Here is a 20333-nt window from a genome sequence, read left to right as displayed (position 1 = left end):
ACTAAGAAGCCTGCATACCCACCCCCATATTTCCCAGTGTACAGCATGCACAACACACAACAATGGATTATTTATTAGCCCTAAAATAAGCAGATTTTTCTTTTTAAAAATCATTTCTAAAATGCAAAAGTCATAAAACACCTTTCTCACTGCAGACAGTTTGTCTAACACATGTAACTAACATTAACAATAGCTTTTCCATGCTTTAGCCAGTAAGAAAAAAGGAATGAGATGTGAAAAGACAATTTGCTATATATTTTATAAATGGCAACAGCCCTTTATTTGATTGTCACAAAAAATGAATGAGACTGCTTATCGAGATAAGCGACAAGAGTTGAGGCATAAGGTTTAGGATGGCATGATATACTTTTCTTATGCTTTACATTCGGAAGTTATTTAGAAGCTAATTTGCTGGATTTGAGATCTGTGTTGGTATTAACATGTCAAAGTAAGGTGGTCTTATGTAACAGAGAATCTGCCAACTAAAAACACAGCTAGGCTGAAAGTTTTAATCGCATGCGCTTGTTGTCCAAACTGATGGCCTTTCTGCTGAGGGAAAAAAAAGAAAAAAGAAAAGATTGAGCAGCAATGTAGGGGATGATCCACTAACTTAAATCACATAAGAAGTGGCCTCTACCCTCTAACACTTGCCCAAGTCCCAGGGTGGCCAATGAAAATTTGTGTTCATCCAGCATTCCTATTATAATTAATTAATTTAAGATGTAGAGAGAAATGTACATAGAGGTTAATATAGTGGCCTGGTTGCCTAGCAACTCGGTGATGCCTTTCATGTGTTAATTTACACTCAAAAGAAGGTCCGTGACTCATGGCCAACCGAAAAAAGAAATGGCTTTGATTTAAAACAAAAGGGCAAAAACGGTGTGGACATGTTATAACATAGTCGGTTTGAAAGAGTCACTACCTCAGTCATAAATTATACTGCATCTCACCTATGATCTATATTCAAATACATATTTCCTATTCTAATGTAAAAGTTATATAACCAGGTTAAGGTCTTAATAAAATTAACATCCCCTCAAACAACATTCATAAAAAAAAAAAAAAAACGTTATAACATAAGAAGACCGTGAAACTTATTTATTAGTGAAAGGTTAAGAGGCACATTCAGCATTTAATATTTGCTGCACATTCTCTTTGCAATATGTCTACATGCATCACCTGATTTTACAGGGAAATAAAATGGATCTTATAGGAAATTATAGCTGCAGATGATAATAAGCATGAGCCTTAATAAAATAAATGGGTGAAACAGAAGCCCAGCTCACCAACAGTGGGTAAGGAAATTAAAAGCTGTGCAACATTTACTGAGCCTAGTGCATTGAGTTCATGAGCTGTGCAGAGGTGGCTTGAAGGACAACAATCTCAGCGTATAGCACCAATGCATGAGGAAAACAATAGAAGGTACTTTGTTGTCACATCCACATTCATGTAGCTAAATTCATTCTGTGCACTTTCACCCATCTCTCAAGGGAGCAGCGGGCAGCCGTTTACAGCACTGGGGGACTAACTCCAGATCTGAGTCAGTGACTAGATCAAGGGCACTGTCTGGAGAATCTAATTTATATGTTTTAGATGGTGGGGGACACCGGAACACCCCGAGGAAACCCACAGAGACATGGGGAGAACATCACATGCAAACTTGACTTGAGTGCTATCCACTGGAATAGCACGTGGCTCTAATGTACACGGTGAAATGAGTCACCCTGTTTTAACTGTCCAAACAATGTGAAAATGCAGTATGATGTTCTCATCAATCTGTCAGGATTCATTTCAGTTTACACACACACACACACACACACACACACACACACACACACACACACACACACACACACACACACACACACACACACACACACACACACACACACACACACACACACACACACACACACACACACACACACACACACACACACACACACACACACACACACACACACACACACACACACACACACACACACACACACACACACACACACCAAAGCAGAGAGGAAGGGATGATGGAAAGCTGTCTTTAGGAGAGTTCAACAACAAGGAAGGACACAGTGCGCTTGCAGTGTCTCTCTCTCTCTCTCTCAGTGCTGAGTCAGCATGATGACCCCCTTCCCCCCTACATTGTCCCTCCAAAACAAAGCCAGACGCAAAAAAGAAAACCTTATGGTGCATTACCTCACCGATCTCTCTCTCTCTCTCTCTCACACACACATGCACGCACGCACACACAACACACACACAAATAAAGCCGACAAGCCACTTTTTCCGGCTGATCGTTCAGCTTTCAGTTTCTGCTTTTTTTTATAGTGAAGAGAAAACAATTTCCAGCAGCACATCCTCTTTCACTTTCTGTCATGCTCTGTACCAAACAAACACATAACTAGACACACAAATAAAGAGCCTAAAAAATGCCTGAACTGAAAACAACAAGCTCGCATCATGATTCCAATGTGATCAAGGTTGTGACGTGTAGGTGCTCTGGCTGCTCATTTTTTGTTTAGGTTTCTGGCGTCACCTATTCAAGTGATGGGACGATTTTCTATTAGTACCTTGATAACTGCAGGATTATTTTTTTAAAGTTTAAATAAAAAAAAAAAAAAGATCACTATTACAAAACAGGAAAACCTTAGTTTGCTCTAATTTCAATAGTGCCTTACACTACAGTGCTACTTTTAATCAAATGACCTGCTCCCCGTCATAAATAGTGTGTAGGAGTTGTTCTGCGCAGATGACTAGCTGAGGCTTGATGAGGCTTTTGGGTGTCGTTACGGGCTGTTTCTTTGCCACATCCTTGATGATACAATATATACCACAGCCTACTTGATAGAGATGAGCTTTAATCAAAAGCAGAATTAATATTGATGGATGACTAAAGTGGAAAATCACTCGTTGAGCCAGTCAGGTGGCACTGCCAGTCCACCATCAGGGAATAAATCTAAATTTCAGGACACTGACGCAAACATTGACACATAATGGATGTTTGACTAGAGGTGTGAAATTGTGCATCTCGTCCGTCAAACATCTTGCAAAAAAATGAGTGCATTTAGGAGAGATATTTGTCATTGATATGCAAACAGTGCTAGCACTCTCCAAGAGCAGACGATGCCATGACTTAAATGGTTAACATAAAAAAAATCACCTGAAGTTGTAGCTGCTTTCACCCTACATCTACTATACAAAAACACTTTTATAACATTCTAATTTTAATACTAGTCAGCTGAAGACAATAAAAAGCAATTAGCAGCTAGCTAGAACTAATAAAATCTTTTCAGCCTCAAAATTTGAACAGTTGTAGGCTAGGAATGAGAACCCTGGGTTTTATCTACCTCTAAATCACTGACAAAATGTTGTGGCAAATGTGCCCCTGGTATTATTGTAAACTGCATTATTTGCCATGTGAGAACAGGAAGTTGACAGATATAGCATCGGTAACTAAGGAGTGTGAACAGTACAGCTGTTGAAGAGCCGTGTGCAGATCCACTTTTTGCAGCAGGAACTGTGACTGAAACGGTTTGGCAGCTTCTGGTTGTTTCTATACTAAAAGCAGCAACACTACATTGCACATTTATTCCCACACAAATGTGCCTCTTAGAATACATTAGTGGAATAAAATGTAGCCTATTTCATCTTATATAAATTATACAGGGTCTGTTGGCCTCTTATGTTGCATTGCTGAAAGTACGGGACCCCTCCACCTCACGGGGGCTGCAGCAATATACTTTACTTCACAGTCCAGGCAAGGTCAATAACATATTTCCACTGTGCAGGCCTCTATTTCAATGTATTTCCAGTCAAGAGCTCCATCAATAAGGGATGTAGCAATTGACCTGATATGACAAGCACGCTAATGGCCCTACATACATGACAGCCATAACATACAGGCAGGGCAGGCAAACACCCCGCCACATGTCCTTCACAACCACCAAAAATCTGAAATCAATACATGAAGTGGGGGAGGAGGTTATTAGAGGTGCTTGCCACGGGCCAGGCTGGAAGATGCTTATGACTGATAGCTGGCTGCCAGGTTCCTATATCACCTACGCAGCGTTGACTCTGGGAAATGTGATCGTCCTTCCTCTCCTTCCCTATCTCTCTCTCTAGTCTGGAAGTGAGTTGGGGGAGGGGCTGATGGGAGAGGAGGGAGGAGTAGCACATCCTCTTACAAGGACAAACTTCTGCACGGACAGGAAAGCATTTAACAACATTAGGATAAAGTGCACGTGCGTGTGTGTGGTTGAATGTATGCTTGTGCTTGTAGTCGGAAGACTAAAATCGCCCCGTGATGTGCAGTGTGGCCTTCACCTGTGTTCCACTCCAGTGCTCCTGGCATCCCTGTTTGATAAACTAGCTTCTAATCAGATTGCCATGCAGTTATCTGCTAATCTAATGGCGGCCTGGCCAGCCTCGAGATTTAGCTGAACATCCCGTCAACCCTCCCACTCCACCCCAAAGAACTCCTCCGCCTACTTCCTATTTGTCTTCCTCTGCAATGCAACTGTATAGCTCTCCGTCTTGTAAACACCCCTCACTTCTTCCAGCTTTTACCTTGACCTCTCCAGATCTGTACAACCCCGCTCTCCATCTTAGGCAAAGCCTGCATTTTTCTTTGTCATCCTATTCCGCCAAGTTGTTCATTTTCCATTCTCTCATTTCTGGAACATGAACATACATCTCATCACCACTGCATCCTTCGCCAGACCTCCTTTTCCCATCCTTTCATCTCCACTCTTTTCCTCCCCTCCCTCAGCTCCGTGATTGATAGCAGGCGGCTCCATTGTGGGGGTAGGATGTGGTGTTTCAAAGCGCCATAAACACATGCACTCTCACACACATTATATCGCTATATGGGTCTCTGGAGTGTATGTGGCAGGTGGGGGAGAGGCTGCACCACAGGGGCTGGCACAACTCCAGCACCATGGATGCTTCTTTAACAGTATAAGCAATAACATACACACACACACACACACACGCACGCACGCACGCACGCACGCACAGCCACAAGCAAATGACCAAATGTGCACCTGTTTCCAACACTTAAACACACATGCACATATGCAACACCTGAGGGAGTTTTGTCTATCTCAGCATGAGGTGTCTGTGAATACAGTGTGAATACTAATTACCTGAGGTGAAGGAGATGACTGCAATGAATTAGATGTGTCTGCTCCGTTTTTGTCATTGATCTCAGTTCCACATTTTCTATCTGCTCTCTTCCTTTGCCATATACTAACTCTCTTGCCACTCCTTCCTGACCTGCAGTTAGCCCTGTTGCCTGACTTCTATTAAGCCAGTGGCTAAATTGTTTACCATAAGGCTTACAGTAAACATACAGTGGGACTCAAAAGTTTGGGCACCCCATGTACATTTTTTTATAAATGTGCATTAAGAAGCCTTCTTCCCCGCAACAACAAACGGCACACAATGCAGTTTCCCGGTATTGCTTGTTAGACCTTTCCGGTTTCGGGCTCCCAGATCGTGGTCGGAAAGCACAGTGGAGATGTTCCCTCCAGGGCCGATACTCTTCCAGGGTAACACACATACACCACAAGTAAATATTAACCTTTACCTTTACCTGCTTGGTTTCTGGGTCGTGCGTTCAGGTAAATCCGTTTTTCAATTCTGCTGGTAAATTGAAGGGTGTTACCCTGGAAGTGTGCCATTGGTTGGTTGTGAGAATTTACACATTAAAGTTGCGGGGAGAGAAAAAAATACTGACAACCAAGCAATCTGTCCTTTCCAAACGGGCATTGCACTAGTACATTCAATTGAACACACACACACACACACACACACACACACACACACACACACACACACACACACACACACACACACACACACACACACACACACACACACACACACACACACACACACACACACACACACACACACACACACACACACACACACACACACACACACACACACACACACACACACACACACACACACACACACACACACACACACACACACACACACCTAAATAATATCTATGACTGGGAATCGCAATCTGCTGGACAAACACACACTTTCACAGTTTTGTTTCTTTCTGACAAACAAGTTATTAACTTCATTTAAAAAAGGTGCTCCAACCAATGCCACGCATGTTTTAGGCTATTTGTTGTCACATACAGCAAACATCACCTCACTATCCACGAGCTGCCTGTCCCCAGAAGACACTGTGAAAAAGACGCGGTCTCTGTAGACAGCCCAGGGTCTACAAAATGGCAACAAAAACTAAATGTGCCCACCTGCACCACGAAGCACACACAAACAGTGTTCCAGCATTCCAGCTAATAACCAACAAGAACGATTTGGGGTGGGGGGGTTTGTGCACAGAAGCACGTAAGGGAGGGAGAGGTGACAGGATGAGGAGGACGGAGGGGGGAGCTAGCCTCTGTTTTGTTTGAAAATACTTCTAACGTCAACAAGAAGTAACGTCACCCAACATCGCTTAGAGCACCTTTAAAATGACGCCTTGGAACTGCCAAACAACAGACACATCGGTGGGTATCTCAAGGCAAACAAGGTCGGCCCAGTCCTCACAAAAGCAGCATTTTTCTGTTTGAAACAACTTGGGAGAAAGCTGCCTTTACCTTTTCAAACCTCTCGTTGACAGAGACACTGGGCCTACACTATACTGAGGTTAAATGAGGACAGGAAGATAGGAGGAGCACCCTTGTGGCTTTACTGAAGCATGCAAAAATAAGGACAAAAATAATACATTAGTACATGCAAAATGTATGGCTTTGCACCTTCACTCTCTCCCTTTATCTGTGTCTCCCTTCCCCATCTCTCTCTGTGTCCTCCTGCTTCGTGACTGGGCTGCCGGGAGAAGACTGCAGTCCTCAGTGTTCAGGATTACTGCCAACTGTAGGTGCTTATGGACTATAGCTGTGGAACAGACAGTGCCCTCTCAGTTCTTCTATTTCTCCATCTCCTGCCTGTTCATACTACTCACCATCTCCAACTGACTCCCCCCCTCCTCCTCCTCCCTTTTCTTTTCTCTCCATTAATAAGCAGCATTCAACGGAGCAGTCTGACCATTGATCTGTGTGTTATTCCCTCACTGCTGTTAGCATGGAGCTTTTAACCTCCAACAAAGTGTTACCTTTACACAGAGAGTGCAAGCTGTTTCCCTGTGTTTTCAGTCTTAATGCTAAGTTAACCTACTGCAACAGTAGCTTCATATTTAGCACACAGACATGGAAGTGGTATCAAGTTTCTCATTTAACTCGTAGCAGGAAGTCAAATGAACTAATTCTTTACAGATACCCTATGTACTTAGTTTCTATTATTTATATTTATTTTATTTTAAGTTCTTTAAAATACTATATCATAAATGTACACTAAAGTGTTCTTATCCGCTAAGGTGATTCAAAATAATCAATGAATTAGTTGTTTGTGAATTATAGTGGATGGTTGTAGCCCCTTTTTTACTGTAAATCGCTTCGTCTTTCAACAGGAGACACAACAATGATCTTCTCTTTTTACAACATCTGGCTTCATTTCAATCTTTCAAAACCACCCTGATGCCAATCATGCACTTGATGATTTTATTATTTAAACACAATGTAACTATAATCACTATACATATTTAATTTAATTTAATTTTTTAATTTTAATCTGTTTATTGATGCCCAATGGGGAAATTACAATTTACACAAGTTCACAACAGTTGTATCTTCTGTTAGGATCAATGCTGAGATCTCAATTAGTTAGACTGAGATTGAGTGTATTTTTGGCCAATCCGGTGAGCCACCCACACCTCTCAGCCCCCGCCAACCCACTGACAATCAGAGCTATGAACTGACCTTAATTCTCAGTGATTATCAAACTGGCTTCACTGTTGCATGAGTGTATGACCTTTTCACACAATCATGTACTCAAAGTTACACTCGCTCATGATTGGAAAGCCATTCCACACACACGGTGTAAGGTATGGTGACTAATTAAAAATGATGACGTAAGGCTCAGGCCTACACCGTTCAAAAACTGAATACCAAACACTAATAGTGAAACACATCTCCCTTCTCATTAGGTCGGAATATTATGTTATCCTTGACTCCTATAAGTGCACTGCATTTTGTTGATGACTGTATTAAAACGGATACCGTTTTTTAATTTTAAGACCCCGCGGTATACCATATTAACACACACACACACACACAACAATTGAACACCTCCTCTACACCTCTGTTTCCATTTAAATAAAAGGCCCATGATGAGTGCTCCTCTTACACACACATTTTAAGGCTGCTGACAAACGGGTCACCCTGTGCTGAGAATTTGTACCTTGACTGTCCTGTTCAGCCTAATTAGAATCTGACATTATGTAATTGAAATAAGGTGCCTAAATAAAACGGACTTTGTGGCAGTAGGAACTTATTACAGCCCCATGCTGATAATTTGGCATGTTTCTGCCCATTAACTACAAATCACATTCACTTTCATTCAGTTTTTAGATTAATTTGCTCCAGACAGTCATTAGTTTTCTTTCATTGCACTACAGAAAGAATATCTAGAATTATTAAGTGATGTTTTCAAATGTAAAAGTCACATTTCTTTTGTATGTTCAAGCATTTACAAACATGGAGGGTTTAAAAAAATAAAAAATAAAAAATAAAAACTTCCTGGTGAATGCATTGAAGTACTTGAGGAAAAACCCCACATTTCAAGACTTCAAGGGTGCAAAAACAGCAAACTTTTTATTGTAAGGACCAACCAAACCCTGATGATCCTTTTCAAAACATCCATTTGTTTGTTGCTGATCGTCAGGGGAGGATTTTCAGACAACACAGCTTATGATTTGTTTTTCTCTTTCAGGAATGTCAAAGATCAGTTTCCTTGAATGAACCATTCTGCAGAGTGTTCTGCTCATTACCTCACAGTGACAAAAACATTGATGCAACATGTAAGTTGGATAGGAAATACATCTTATAGTATGCTATTGAAAATGGTTGGCAGTGTAGTTAGGGCTAAAAAATGGAAATGTTCATAGTTTCTTTGTGAGGAATATGAGAGGGGTAGGGGGTAAACTCCAGGAATTCTACTGTATGGTTTGTTGCTGATATTCTGCAATTTTTATCGACCCTTTCCTGATTCATTTTTTCTCTAGCTGTGAGAGAAAAAAGGTGTTTCCTCCTCGCTGTGAGACTCAGCTGGAGCTGCTGCAGCAACCGTAGAAGCAGAAATAACATACAGTGGTGGAAGTTATATTCATTACAGTATAGCATCGACCTAGAGTCAATTGTCACACCGGGCTGCACTTATGCAAACATGATGGTTGCAGCGGCATTAGCAGCTTGTGGTTAACTGTTAACTTTACTTTGATTTGATGCACAGTAACTTGCTGCAAATCTTGCACTGTTTTTTTTATTTTTTAGTGAAGTCTACCCACACTTTCCACACCCTTTAACATTGCTCTTTAAAAGATAAAATGGAAATATTATGAGCATAAATATCCACACAAACAAACAACTGCATCTAAAATGCTAATTTGCTTCTGAACTAGGCTACTTCATTTTTATCAACAAAACCGGCATCAATGAAGTCACTCTCAGTCATCATGGCCTATTAATTTATCCCGCTCTTATTTTCCCAGCTCCTGGGCTGAACTCACTGCACAGTATCACATTTCACACTGTAACGTCCGGATCCATCTCTCTCAAGACCCCTACATGCAATGCAAAGATCACCAATGAAATCCCTAATTCTTGCTGTAAATCACAGCAAAGACCTTCACACACACTGTATACTTTAAGAGAAAACAAATATACAAACTGGCACCCAGAATATTCAGCGGATGGGGCCTTGTGGACCAGAGGGCACAGAACAGATAGAAAGCTGGGATTGCATGAGAGCCTTGCATCTAAGCCTTTGATCCCCAAATTCATATTTTATATATTTTCAGGAACGACTGAAGGCGTCCTCTGTAAGTAACTGCCACACACATACAGTGCAGTAATGCAAATATACATAAACCATCTAGACACATGTACTGTACGGAACACACACACACACACACACACACACACACACACACACACACACACACACACACATGAAAACACACATGTGAAAAGAAGTGATTTAGTGAAGCCTTGAAGATATTGTAAATAATGTATTCTGTATAAGCCGCAGAGAAACAAACTGTAGCTGTAAAAGGAAATGCTCGCTCTGTGTGTGTGTGTGTGTGCGTGTGTGTATGTATGTATGTATGTTTGTGTTTGTGTGCATGTGTGTGTCAAGCATCAGTGGAATGTTTGGGTGACATGCCAGCGCTTGCACTATAACCTGCAGAAAGACACCCTGGGGTCAACTTATACTCGGTCACAGGCAGCATGAATAAGGAAACGAAGAGACAGATGGCCTCAGTAACATCTGTACAAGATTTGGGATGAACAGAATATGAAAAGTAACCTCTCTGTTGTGTTAGAGAAAAGTCTAATGTGAGAGATTTAAGGGAAATTTAGTTCTATCTCATGTTCAGCTTGTGCAGGTGTTGCACTTTAAGGACATATCAATAACAGCACATGCAATTTATTTTAAAGTGTGCGCAGCCACCACAGCAACCGGTTCATTCTAGAAACATCAAACAAAACACCATATTTATGAATAGAAGTGCTAACATTAATCTTACCCTCTTTTACCTTTATTGTCTAAGTAAATTCGGACCACATGGTACGGTTGACTTCTAACAATACAAAATGCCAAAAAGGGTCAATCATTGAAGCAAACAAAACAATTTAATTGTACATCACATCCACCTTCCAATAACATACACACTCAGCTCCTGTGCTTTAAGCCCAGTATGTACTCATCTTGTGCCATCTGTGACAGGGCAAAGAGAAAAATGGCACCATCTGTGAATCCCTGGCAGGGTCTGTGTACTAGTGGCGATCATCAACCACAATGGTGAAAAAAGATGTCAGAATATAACAAGCCTGTCTATACACACTGGCCCACGTTGTTCAAAAACATCACTATAAAAGGCCAAAAGCTAGAACATGTTTCAGAATGCTCCCCGGCTTAGAGGTTTCTTTCATCGTGTTTTTCTATACAGGGCAGCTAAATATGTGAAATGACTGCATGAATGACAAGCAGCAAGGGGCCGCAGGGCATAGTCAAACCCGCTGCGGTTGTTTTGAGGACTGAACCTCTACACAACGGCGCCTGTTCAACCAGGTGAGCTACCCGGGCTTCCTTTCAAACTGTTTTTTTAGCAGGTGAAAGATTTCTATGAGTTGGTTCCAGTATGATGCATTTTACACCTTGCATCAGGTTTTGCACTGCATTGGGTTCCATGCAAGTACTTTTCAACAGCACTGCTTTGACCCAGAAGATAAAGCAGGCAACACACAATGACAATGCTAACATGCTAATGTTTTGGAGTTATAAGGTATGTGAAAAATCTGCATCTAATTGTTAGGAAAGGAGTTCTATATCACTTTTTCTACAGCTACATTGACTTTAAAGGGTATAGTTCTCATGAGGCAAAGAGGGTTGTTTTCTCAGCATGTTATGTTTTTAACTATAACTGCTGATAAAATAGGCAACCTGGATTTCGGGAGCAAAATAATGCTTATAGTCTAAAGAAGAAAATATTACTTTTAATATAATAAGAAAGCCAGACTACAAATTGAACAAGATATTCAATACCATCTTTCAGCATTTTACTGTTTTTGTAATATACAGTTTTTGTGCAATCGATTCATTTCAGTCAGTACCAAAATAGTATTGAGGTTTGACACCCAGCACTGCTACCTTACATGACTGAACACTGTGAACTGATCATAAGATAATCTCATCATGTCTATCCACCATGCCTTTACAACACAGCAGGCTGCTCTGCTTTGTAGACCTCAAAAGAAGACAAAAAGCACTTTGTGCTGTTCAGCTCTCAGAATAGGTGAATATAAAATCAAGCCCACGATTTTAAAGTCTATAAACAAGGGGAGGTCCGTGGTTGGCCGGGTCTTGACATGGTACATGTTAGACAGAACAAAAAGAGCTGAATGCAATCACAAAAAAACAAAAAAGCAAAGCAGAGCAGACAGAACCCAGGAACAACCCTGGCACCCATGCTGACAAGGGAGAAAGAAAATATAGAAACTAGGCAGCATGAGAAAGCCAAAGTTTTTTTTTTTCCTTCAGCAGCTCCACAAGAGAAGTCTCCGCTCAAATCTATAGAAGTTCAAACCTCCAAACACAAGCTTACACTTTTCCGTGACCACTGTATTAGACATGTGGTGAAAATACCAACAAGTGCAGCATTATGTACTTTCAGTTAAAGCAGAGGTAACTGGGGCTAGCCATCAATAGTTTTGATTTATTTTCCTGCAAGAGAATGTTTGCAGTTCATGATTAGGTTGGAAACACACTGATGAAGGCTAGTGGGTCTACACATAGACATGCATGTGTCAAAAAAGCTGCAGGACAGCTTGAGTTGTATGTGACTCCAACTATGTACAGACAGATACAGTATCCTGTATCACCTAATAACATCTATGATGTCTTAACATCTCACTCGCTGTGGCCGGCCTTAAATCAGATCCACCCACACGGTCCTATGGTCAAGTTGAGTCACTTTCTTCCTCCTGCAACTCCCTGGTCTGTTTTCTCTCAGGAAGCAGATCTGAATTTCCTCTGTCGCAATTAATTATTCGTGAGGAATTTTCTTCCGTTTGATTGAGAAAAGCTGTGCAAGAATGCTGCAACATTCAGTGTTAAGATTTACCACCGTCACTTCCGATATCAGAGCGACTGTGACTGAAAATGATCTCAATGAGTTCTGATCTCAGACACAGAGATGGTTGCAGCAGACCACCCTGGGCAGCAGCAGGAGGAAGGGGAAGAACAGAAGAATCAAATGGTGCCGACGTGAAGACAGTGGGCTCCATCCGGCCAGCCTAACCTAACAGATTGACTGTCTGAGTAAATAAAGGGAGCTTGATTAGGACTTGGCGCTGGTCTTACCTATTGCCATCCTTTTCTGCTGTTTTTAATTAAATTGCGTGAGAGACAGCCGAAGAAACAGAGCCGACTCCATCTCCTGTGTTTCCTTCACATCAGTGGGATTACCTGGAAAAAAGCTTGGATTCGCACTTAAGTCTGCACTATAACAGGATGTGAAACCTATGGAACACGGGTTATATGTGGTGACAGAAAAAAATAAAAAGAATGAGAATAGCACAAAAATTAGAACTTGACTCTTACGAACAGCTTTGAATGTTAAAAGAGAACACGATCCCACAATGGATAGCTAGGGACATGAATTGCTTTCAAATGGCAATGTAAAAAAATGAACGCGTAACTTTTTTTTTTTTCCTTTAAATGTTTTGATGATTGCAAACCGTTTCATCATCCTTAGTCACTCAGCACTCTTTTGAGTGTGCCGTTATGTGCCCTTCCAGTCTTACTGTACACTCACAAAAAGAAAAGAAAAAATGCCACATGTTCTACAGGCAGTAAAAACATGTCAGAGCAAAGCCAGATGCAGCATCTCTCACAAACACGTTGTCCTATTCAGCCATCAGACCCAGCTCCTTCAGATGAACCGGAGATGGATCCAGCCTGACAAATCTGTATATTGATCATCCTTAATTATGTCCTTCAAATGACAACAGCAATCCTGGGAGAGCCAATACCCTTTTGGAATCATCTCCAGATTTACATCAAAGAGAAAATACACTAAAATGCCCCCCCCCCCATCCCCCATCCCCCTGTGGTGTCATCACTGTCGCACACGTCTGGCATGGATCAACAATGTAAGAATTCACCCCAAACACACCCAGGACTGGACCCTAAACACATCATGGAAACTACGCATCAAATACTCAGATATAGACCCTCTCTGTTGTTTCTCCCTTAACTTCTCAGACTATGACTGATGTCTTTGATATTTCCCTGCTTTGGATCTACTCCGATCTTATACTTTAATGACAGCGATGCAGCTTCAAGTGATAAGACGTTTTTAAAGAGACAAGATAAACTGACTAAGTCCTTCGGAACCTGGAAGTAACAAGCCAAAAACAAAAGATACATAAATCACAGTTCATCTATTTTTTTTTAATTCACTCAACTGAGATGTTGATCCCTCTTGTTCTAGTAATGTATTTGGGGCTTTTGAGTTCAGTGTATCTCTGTGGGTGACTGACCGTGTTCCTTGTTTGACGCTAAACTGTGGATTCAGAGACAAAGAGGCCTATTTCAGAGGTTTATATTTTGCTGTGGGAGAAGCAGCCAAGAGAGCAAGCGATGATTCAGCAGCCAGACGTCACCACTTCACATCTTCTGCTGCCTCCTTTTCAAAGCAGTGCAGATCTCAATTCTCCAAAAATACCTAAGCGTTCAGTTCGCGGGTGCTGCTGCAAGAGACATGGGCATTACTTTAAAAGAGATCAGCATTTTATTCTAACTTTCTGGATCTATATTCCATCACTTTGAATTAAATTTTAGGAGGGAGCGCTTAATCTACATAAAGCCTGTGATATGAGCAGTGAGGCGTGGATACCCTCTTTGTTCTAATTATCTTCAACATCATCATCATCATCATCATCTCAGATGATCCCACTAAATGTGATCAGTGTTATAAGTTCAGGCTCGCACTGAGGTGGCCTCAGTCGTCGAGAGGATTAGCCAAATCTAACACTAGCTCAACAATAGCCAGAAGTGGAGGCAGCCTGACCACAGGATTCATCAAGGGGGCAGAAATGAAAGACACTCTGCTACCGTCCGACAGATCACATACAGCTATTTTCATACAGGTTTTTTAAGTTAACATTTGAAATGTCACAAAGAAAAACATGTAATTACTTGTGTTGCTTTCACCGGAAGGCTATATGGGGGTACCATTTGTAAAGCAGCTCACACTATATATAATAGCAACATTTAGTCACATTTAGCTTCAAACCATGTTTAAAAAACTGGTAGGAATTTTTGAAGGTCACTTTTTTGCACAGTTACAATAGTATTTGTCAACTTAGAGATATTTTAAATAGTTATATCCACATTTTAAATGTTACACCTAAATGTTAAGTTTCGGCTAAATACGCAAATTCAAAATGCCGGTAACCGGAAGTACCAAAATAAAAGCTCAAGGAGGTCAGTGTGGGTTTATAGCGTCAATAAATGAATACAAATCTCATCTGGGGAAATGGCCTCTTGGACATGGATTATCGTGATAATAACTAGCTACAATAATTAACACGTTTGGAGAAACTGTATGTGAAGAGTACTTTGAGTTATTAGTTTAGCAACCAGCCTTGATATCAATCTTACTAAATCCTTGTAGAATTAATAAAATAAGACCATCCACACATCAACCTTGGGCAGTTATGAGTCATGCTTGCATGGCCAGATTTAAGATGGGGACACTACAGATCCTCTGTTGAGTATCTGGCACAATGCGGGTGGGAGCTGCTATCCGGGAAAAGAGGTGGTCAAACACATTATTGAACTGCCATTTCTATTAAAATGGTGAGTGGAGAAGGATGACTTTGATATTAGAAGCAGCATTTTAGTGCCTGTGGTTATTTGACATCACTTTTTGTGCCCTGTTTCTGTGTTTCTATCACTTCACCAGAGGAAGGTTTGGAGATGCAAGGGTATCAAAATTACAAATCAAGGTTTTTCATGCAGGAATGGTCTGTTCTTTAAAAGACGTGCACATGGTTTTGTCAATATCCCCTAACACTGAACATTCCAACTGTAGTTGACCTAAATAGAAATGGAGTAGAATCTTTTCTTTTTTAGAGTGATTAAAAATCAAAGCATCGCCTCCTCCTCTCAGATGTTCTAAATTTTCATTCATTCAGAGAAGCGTTCACTCTGTCGACAGGACTGACCGATCCATAAGCCAATCAGGCATGTCCCTTATTGATCATGCCAGTACACTCTGTAACTGATGAGGTGCACACCGGGTCATAATGGCTCACATCTATTACATCCTGCCACTCATGGAGGCAGAGTGTGACATGGATGGGAGAGGACCTCACTTACACAAGACAGACCGATCACCGTGTGATGCTTATTGATCTTAATTTCTGATGAACATTAAAAGTATTACATCATTGATGTCTTGCCTTCTTTTTATATTACTTTTAACCCAACCATGAACTTTTTTCTTTCATGCAGATCTCTGAAAATAAATGTTTGACCTTCCATTTGCTGTTAAGGTTAGGGACTTGACAGAGAGCAGGGAACAGTGAATAGTACAAGGGATTAAAGAAGAAAAGAAAGATATGGCAAATACTTAAGAGAGATTCCATAATAATAACATGCAATAGTGTCGTCCTTAAAATTCTTCGTAAATCCTTCCCTAGTTGTGCTAGCTGTCAGTTCCCTCCACCCAGCAGCCAGAGCTGGCCTTGCAGCTGTCCACAGTCCAGCATTGCATAACAAGGCTTCATCACAACCTCACCCCCCCCCCCCCCCCCCCCCCCCCCCCCCCCCCCCCCCCTTTAGCCACTTTGCAGCCTCTTCACCATGACACTGTAACTCCGCTGAGGAAACGGCAAGAGGACAAAGTTGCATGCCCACTTAAGGGACAGACACACAAACTCTTCTCTTCTAAGATTTGCTTGTTAAGAGGTCAAGTTAATAAGGTAATGCAGTGTGGTAATTGCTCATTTGCTTCCCTATTCTCATGGGCCCATGGCCCCTTTACCTTTTATACTGACACACACACGCATGCACGCACGCACGCAAACAGCGAGAAAAGTGCTGCTCAAATGTGGGTGGTTTTGCTGAATAGGGATATTATGATCATCGGTACTTCAGTACTAACTGTGCAAATATTCTGAAAAAGTGGTACTCATTTTTTGTTCTTGTCTTTTTTTCCACATCGTGGTATCGACTTTGGCATTGAGTATCATGTACTTTTGTTGGTATTGGAATAGGCTACTAGATTTTTGGTACTGCGACATTCCTAGTGCTGAAGCTATACATGAACCAAGTCTACAGAATGGCTGCCCTAGTTTCCCACCATGCTCTGCTCACACAGTGTGTATCATTTCTTGACTGTAATGTGAAACACTCCTTGTTAGAGGTGTTCAGGTTAATCAAACCCTACTCGCACACACCTGCTTAACATGAGTATCAAGTATGCAACGATTCAGGCTATGTGTACAGTTGCCCTGTTTCAGTTTAGTCAGCTGATCAGTCTTTGACATTAGAAGAAGATCCTTGGATATGTCAGTGCACTTCTCAGAAAGTATAATTAAATCCTACTGGTGTCATCTACTGGTGTCAATTCCTACTGGTGTCAGGGGCGGCTGTGGCTCAGTGGTAGAGCGGTTGCTCGCCAATCGGAAGGTTGCTGGTTCGATCCCGGCCCCTGCAGTCATTGTCGAAGTGTCCTTGGGCAAGACACTGAACCCCGAACCCCCCGGTGCTGCGCATCGGAGTGTGAATGTGTGTGAATGTTTATCTGATGAGCAGGTTGCACCTTGTACGGCAGCCCCGGCCACAGTGTATGAATGTGTGTGAATGGTGAATGTTTCCTGTAGATGTAAAAGCGCTTTGAGCAGTTGTTAAGACTGGAAAAGCGCTATATAAATACAGCACATTTACATTAAATGCAACAGTAGAGATTTACACAAGTCAAGTGACAAGAGTCCACCAACATTTAATGGCATGCAAGACAACCATCCTCAAATAGATCCTAAAACAGATAGTTTCCTTCCAGCGTAGCAAGATCATGGCTTTATTATGGAAACTACAAATCGACAGCCTTGCAGTTAACGTATTCCGGCATTGCCACTAATGACCTCTTTTTTAAAGCTGTCCCTGGTTATTTTTGGAGAAAATACATGAGAATTTACTATACTTTATCACTCAGCTCCTCAAGATCAATATCTAACATCTCCCACACAAGATATTCATTAAATCAGTTTTTTGAAGACGTTTTATCTATCACATTCATACAGCACAATCCCCTCCAGCTTTCCTGTCATGTTTGGTCATGAGCTTCCCACAGTGGTGGACTGATTGTTACTGGAGGAAGACTAGGGATTTAAGGCTTTCAGTTATATTTTTACGAAGAACAAATCTCTTTATTTTAAATACCAATGAAGGGTCGGGATAAAAACAAATAAGATTTGTATTTTTATTTAGATTACCATGTGTTGACATAAATGTAACATTAAAAAAAAATAAAAAAATGGGAAAAACATGAATTAGCCAGTGTTCTGGTGTCAGTTGCTAAGCAAACTAGGTTTGAAATGACAGAATACAACTCTCCAGTGTGACCAGCCTACGCAATACTTTTATCTCCACCAAGGACCCCATGTCCATGACTGACATGCAGACGGCTTACGCTTTGTGTTGTAAAAAACAATGCATTTGTGTGCACTAAAAAGCATAACATGGGAAAATATAACATAAATCATATGAGGAAACTTGCCATCTTGCCTATGTCGGTGTGTGGAAGATCAGTTAATTAACCTCCAGTAATGGGAGCACTAATTAGGGCTGGGAAACCATTAAAAATATTAGCATCACATTATCCATTGCTGTAAGAGCTGTATGGAAAGAGATGACCCACAAATTAGGTTTATATCAGGCAAAAGTTCCAAAGCACACCAAGTTGCCAAACCCTTCTATTACTCCTCCAGAAATGAGATACCTTTAATATGCAAACTGCATATTTAAGGAGTTTATGACCTAGCTATGTAAAGAACTGCATGTTTTTATCAAGATGATTATCACAGCTGACCTCATCTTAAAGTGTCTGTTTATTTCATCAGTGAGTTTGACACACGTGCAGGGGCATCCACTAAGTAGCACTTAGAACAGCATAGCCTATAAGTGAAGACTTAAGAATTTCTTATTCTTCGTGAGTGGATCACATTTCTGCTTCAGGGACATACAGTCTAATTCGGGGTAATCCCATGATGCATCTCGTGTTGTAAACTTCTACAGAGATGCACAAATAAAAACAATTCTGGAGTATAGGCTATATATCTACTCCGGAACTCTTATGGACCACTGGAAGTGTGTGGACCACAGTTTAGGTAACTGGGCTTATTTATGCCTGAGCCTTTTCTTGATTTGTTAAGCTCTTATGTGACACAGCCACTTAGCAAATTCCCCTTGTGTCACCTTGACAATCTTTGACAAGAAGTGTTTTAATTAACCAACCTTCATGATACCGCAAGGTATGTTTCCAGCTCCCTGACTTCTCTCGGCGGAATGATCACGGCTGCCACTCCCGGTCCTCGGACTGCCGTGCTCCCTGTACCGTCCATTGGAGTAAACTCCTTCGGCCCCGTATCCCTGGGCAGCGGCCGACACCTCCAAGTACGCCCGGGTACCGGTCAGAGTCAGCGCGGCCGCACCGCCGGTGATTCCCGCTGTGTTGGTCGCGCCCTGGGCTAGCGGGGCGCCGATGATAGGATCCGGAACATGTCCCGACACAACATCTGAAGCGTGTACCCCTGCCATGATCAGTTACAGCAATGCCCTTCCCAGCTCAGTGTAAAAACAGCCCATCTCATAGCACGGTGGACTCGCAGTCCAGGGCGGCTCGTCTTCTTCTCTGGATCACTAGTGCTGGTACATCATCGGACGCACGGCGGCGTCTGAAGCCGGATGGTCGGAGTCCTCCCGGTCAGATAATGAGCAGACGGCGTCCCCCGCACGCGACCTCCTCCTCCGATTGGCTTTCTGGACGCGTGTGCTCAAAAGCCCTGGGAATACTGTTTTATATGCTGAGGGTTTGCTGTTGCCGTTTATGTTTACAGCTCTCACTTTCGTCTCATTGTCTTCAGAAATCTGTTTCGCTCACCACGTCTGCTTCTCCGGACTCTCCGCTGCGCGCACCGCCTCGCGTGCTGCTCACTTTCGCAGTGCTTGCAAACAGGAGAGCTTCCCCCTTTCACATGCACCCGCGGGACAAATTCAAGACGGCGAGAGCGCAATCGCAATAAGCCCCAAAACGCGTGCACACCCAAGCATGTGCGTGTACAATTAAACCCAGCGTCTCGCGCGAGCAATCACAGTCTTCTTCAGACATGCGCGCGCACCATGTCCCCCGTATCACCTAGACTTACATTGAATATTTAGAGTGCTTTACACATGCTTTACATATGTCACACGCACTCTCACACTAGGCTTTTAAGAAGCCTAAGTTATAATATAAAAAAATATACCCACATTTGATGTGAAGAAGCCCGTAGAGCTTGTCACTCTCACCATTCAGCAGGCTCTACACAAGAGGGGGCTTCACGTTTTAAAAATCCGTGAAAAATGGATTTTATTCAAATGTATAGTATACTATCTGTATGTATACCAGTTTCCAACAA

General features: G+C 41.9%; 1 protein-coding gene across 1 annotated transcript in view; it reads right to left on the bottom strand.

Moving 5' to 3' along the window:
* si:ch211-210g13.5 (inactive phospholipase C-like protein 2) overlaps positions 1–19980 on the bottom strand; it is a 63770-nt gene extending 43790 nt beyond the window's left edge. The window contains exon 1 of the mRNA XM_034894756.1: positions 19171–19980. Coding sequence (XP_034750647.1) covers positions 19171–19473 — 303 coding nt within the window. The 5' untranslated portion in view covers positions 19474–19980. The remainder of the gene's footprint in view (positions 1–19170) is intronic.
* Between the last annotated feature and the right edge of the window lie 353 nt (positions 19981–20333).

This window comes from Etheostoma cragini, chromosome 15 (genome assembly GCF_013103735.1).
Source record: "Etheostoma cragini isolate CJK2018 chromosome 15, CSU_Ecrag_1.0, whole genome shotgun sequence".
Taxonomy (NCBI): Eukaryota; Metazoa; Chordata; class Actinopteri; order Perciformes; family Percidae; genus Etheostoma; species Etheostoma cragini.
This window is presented reverse-complemented; position numbering and strand designations above follow the sequence as displayed.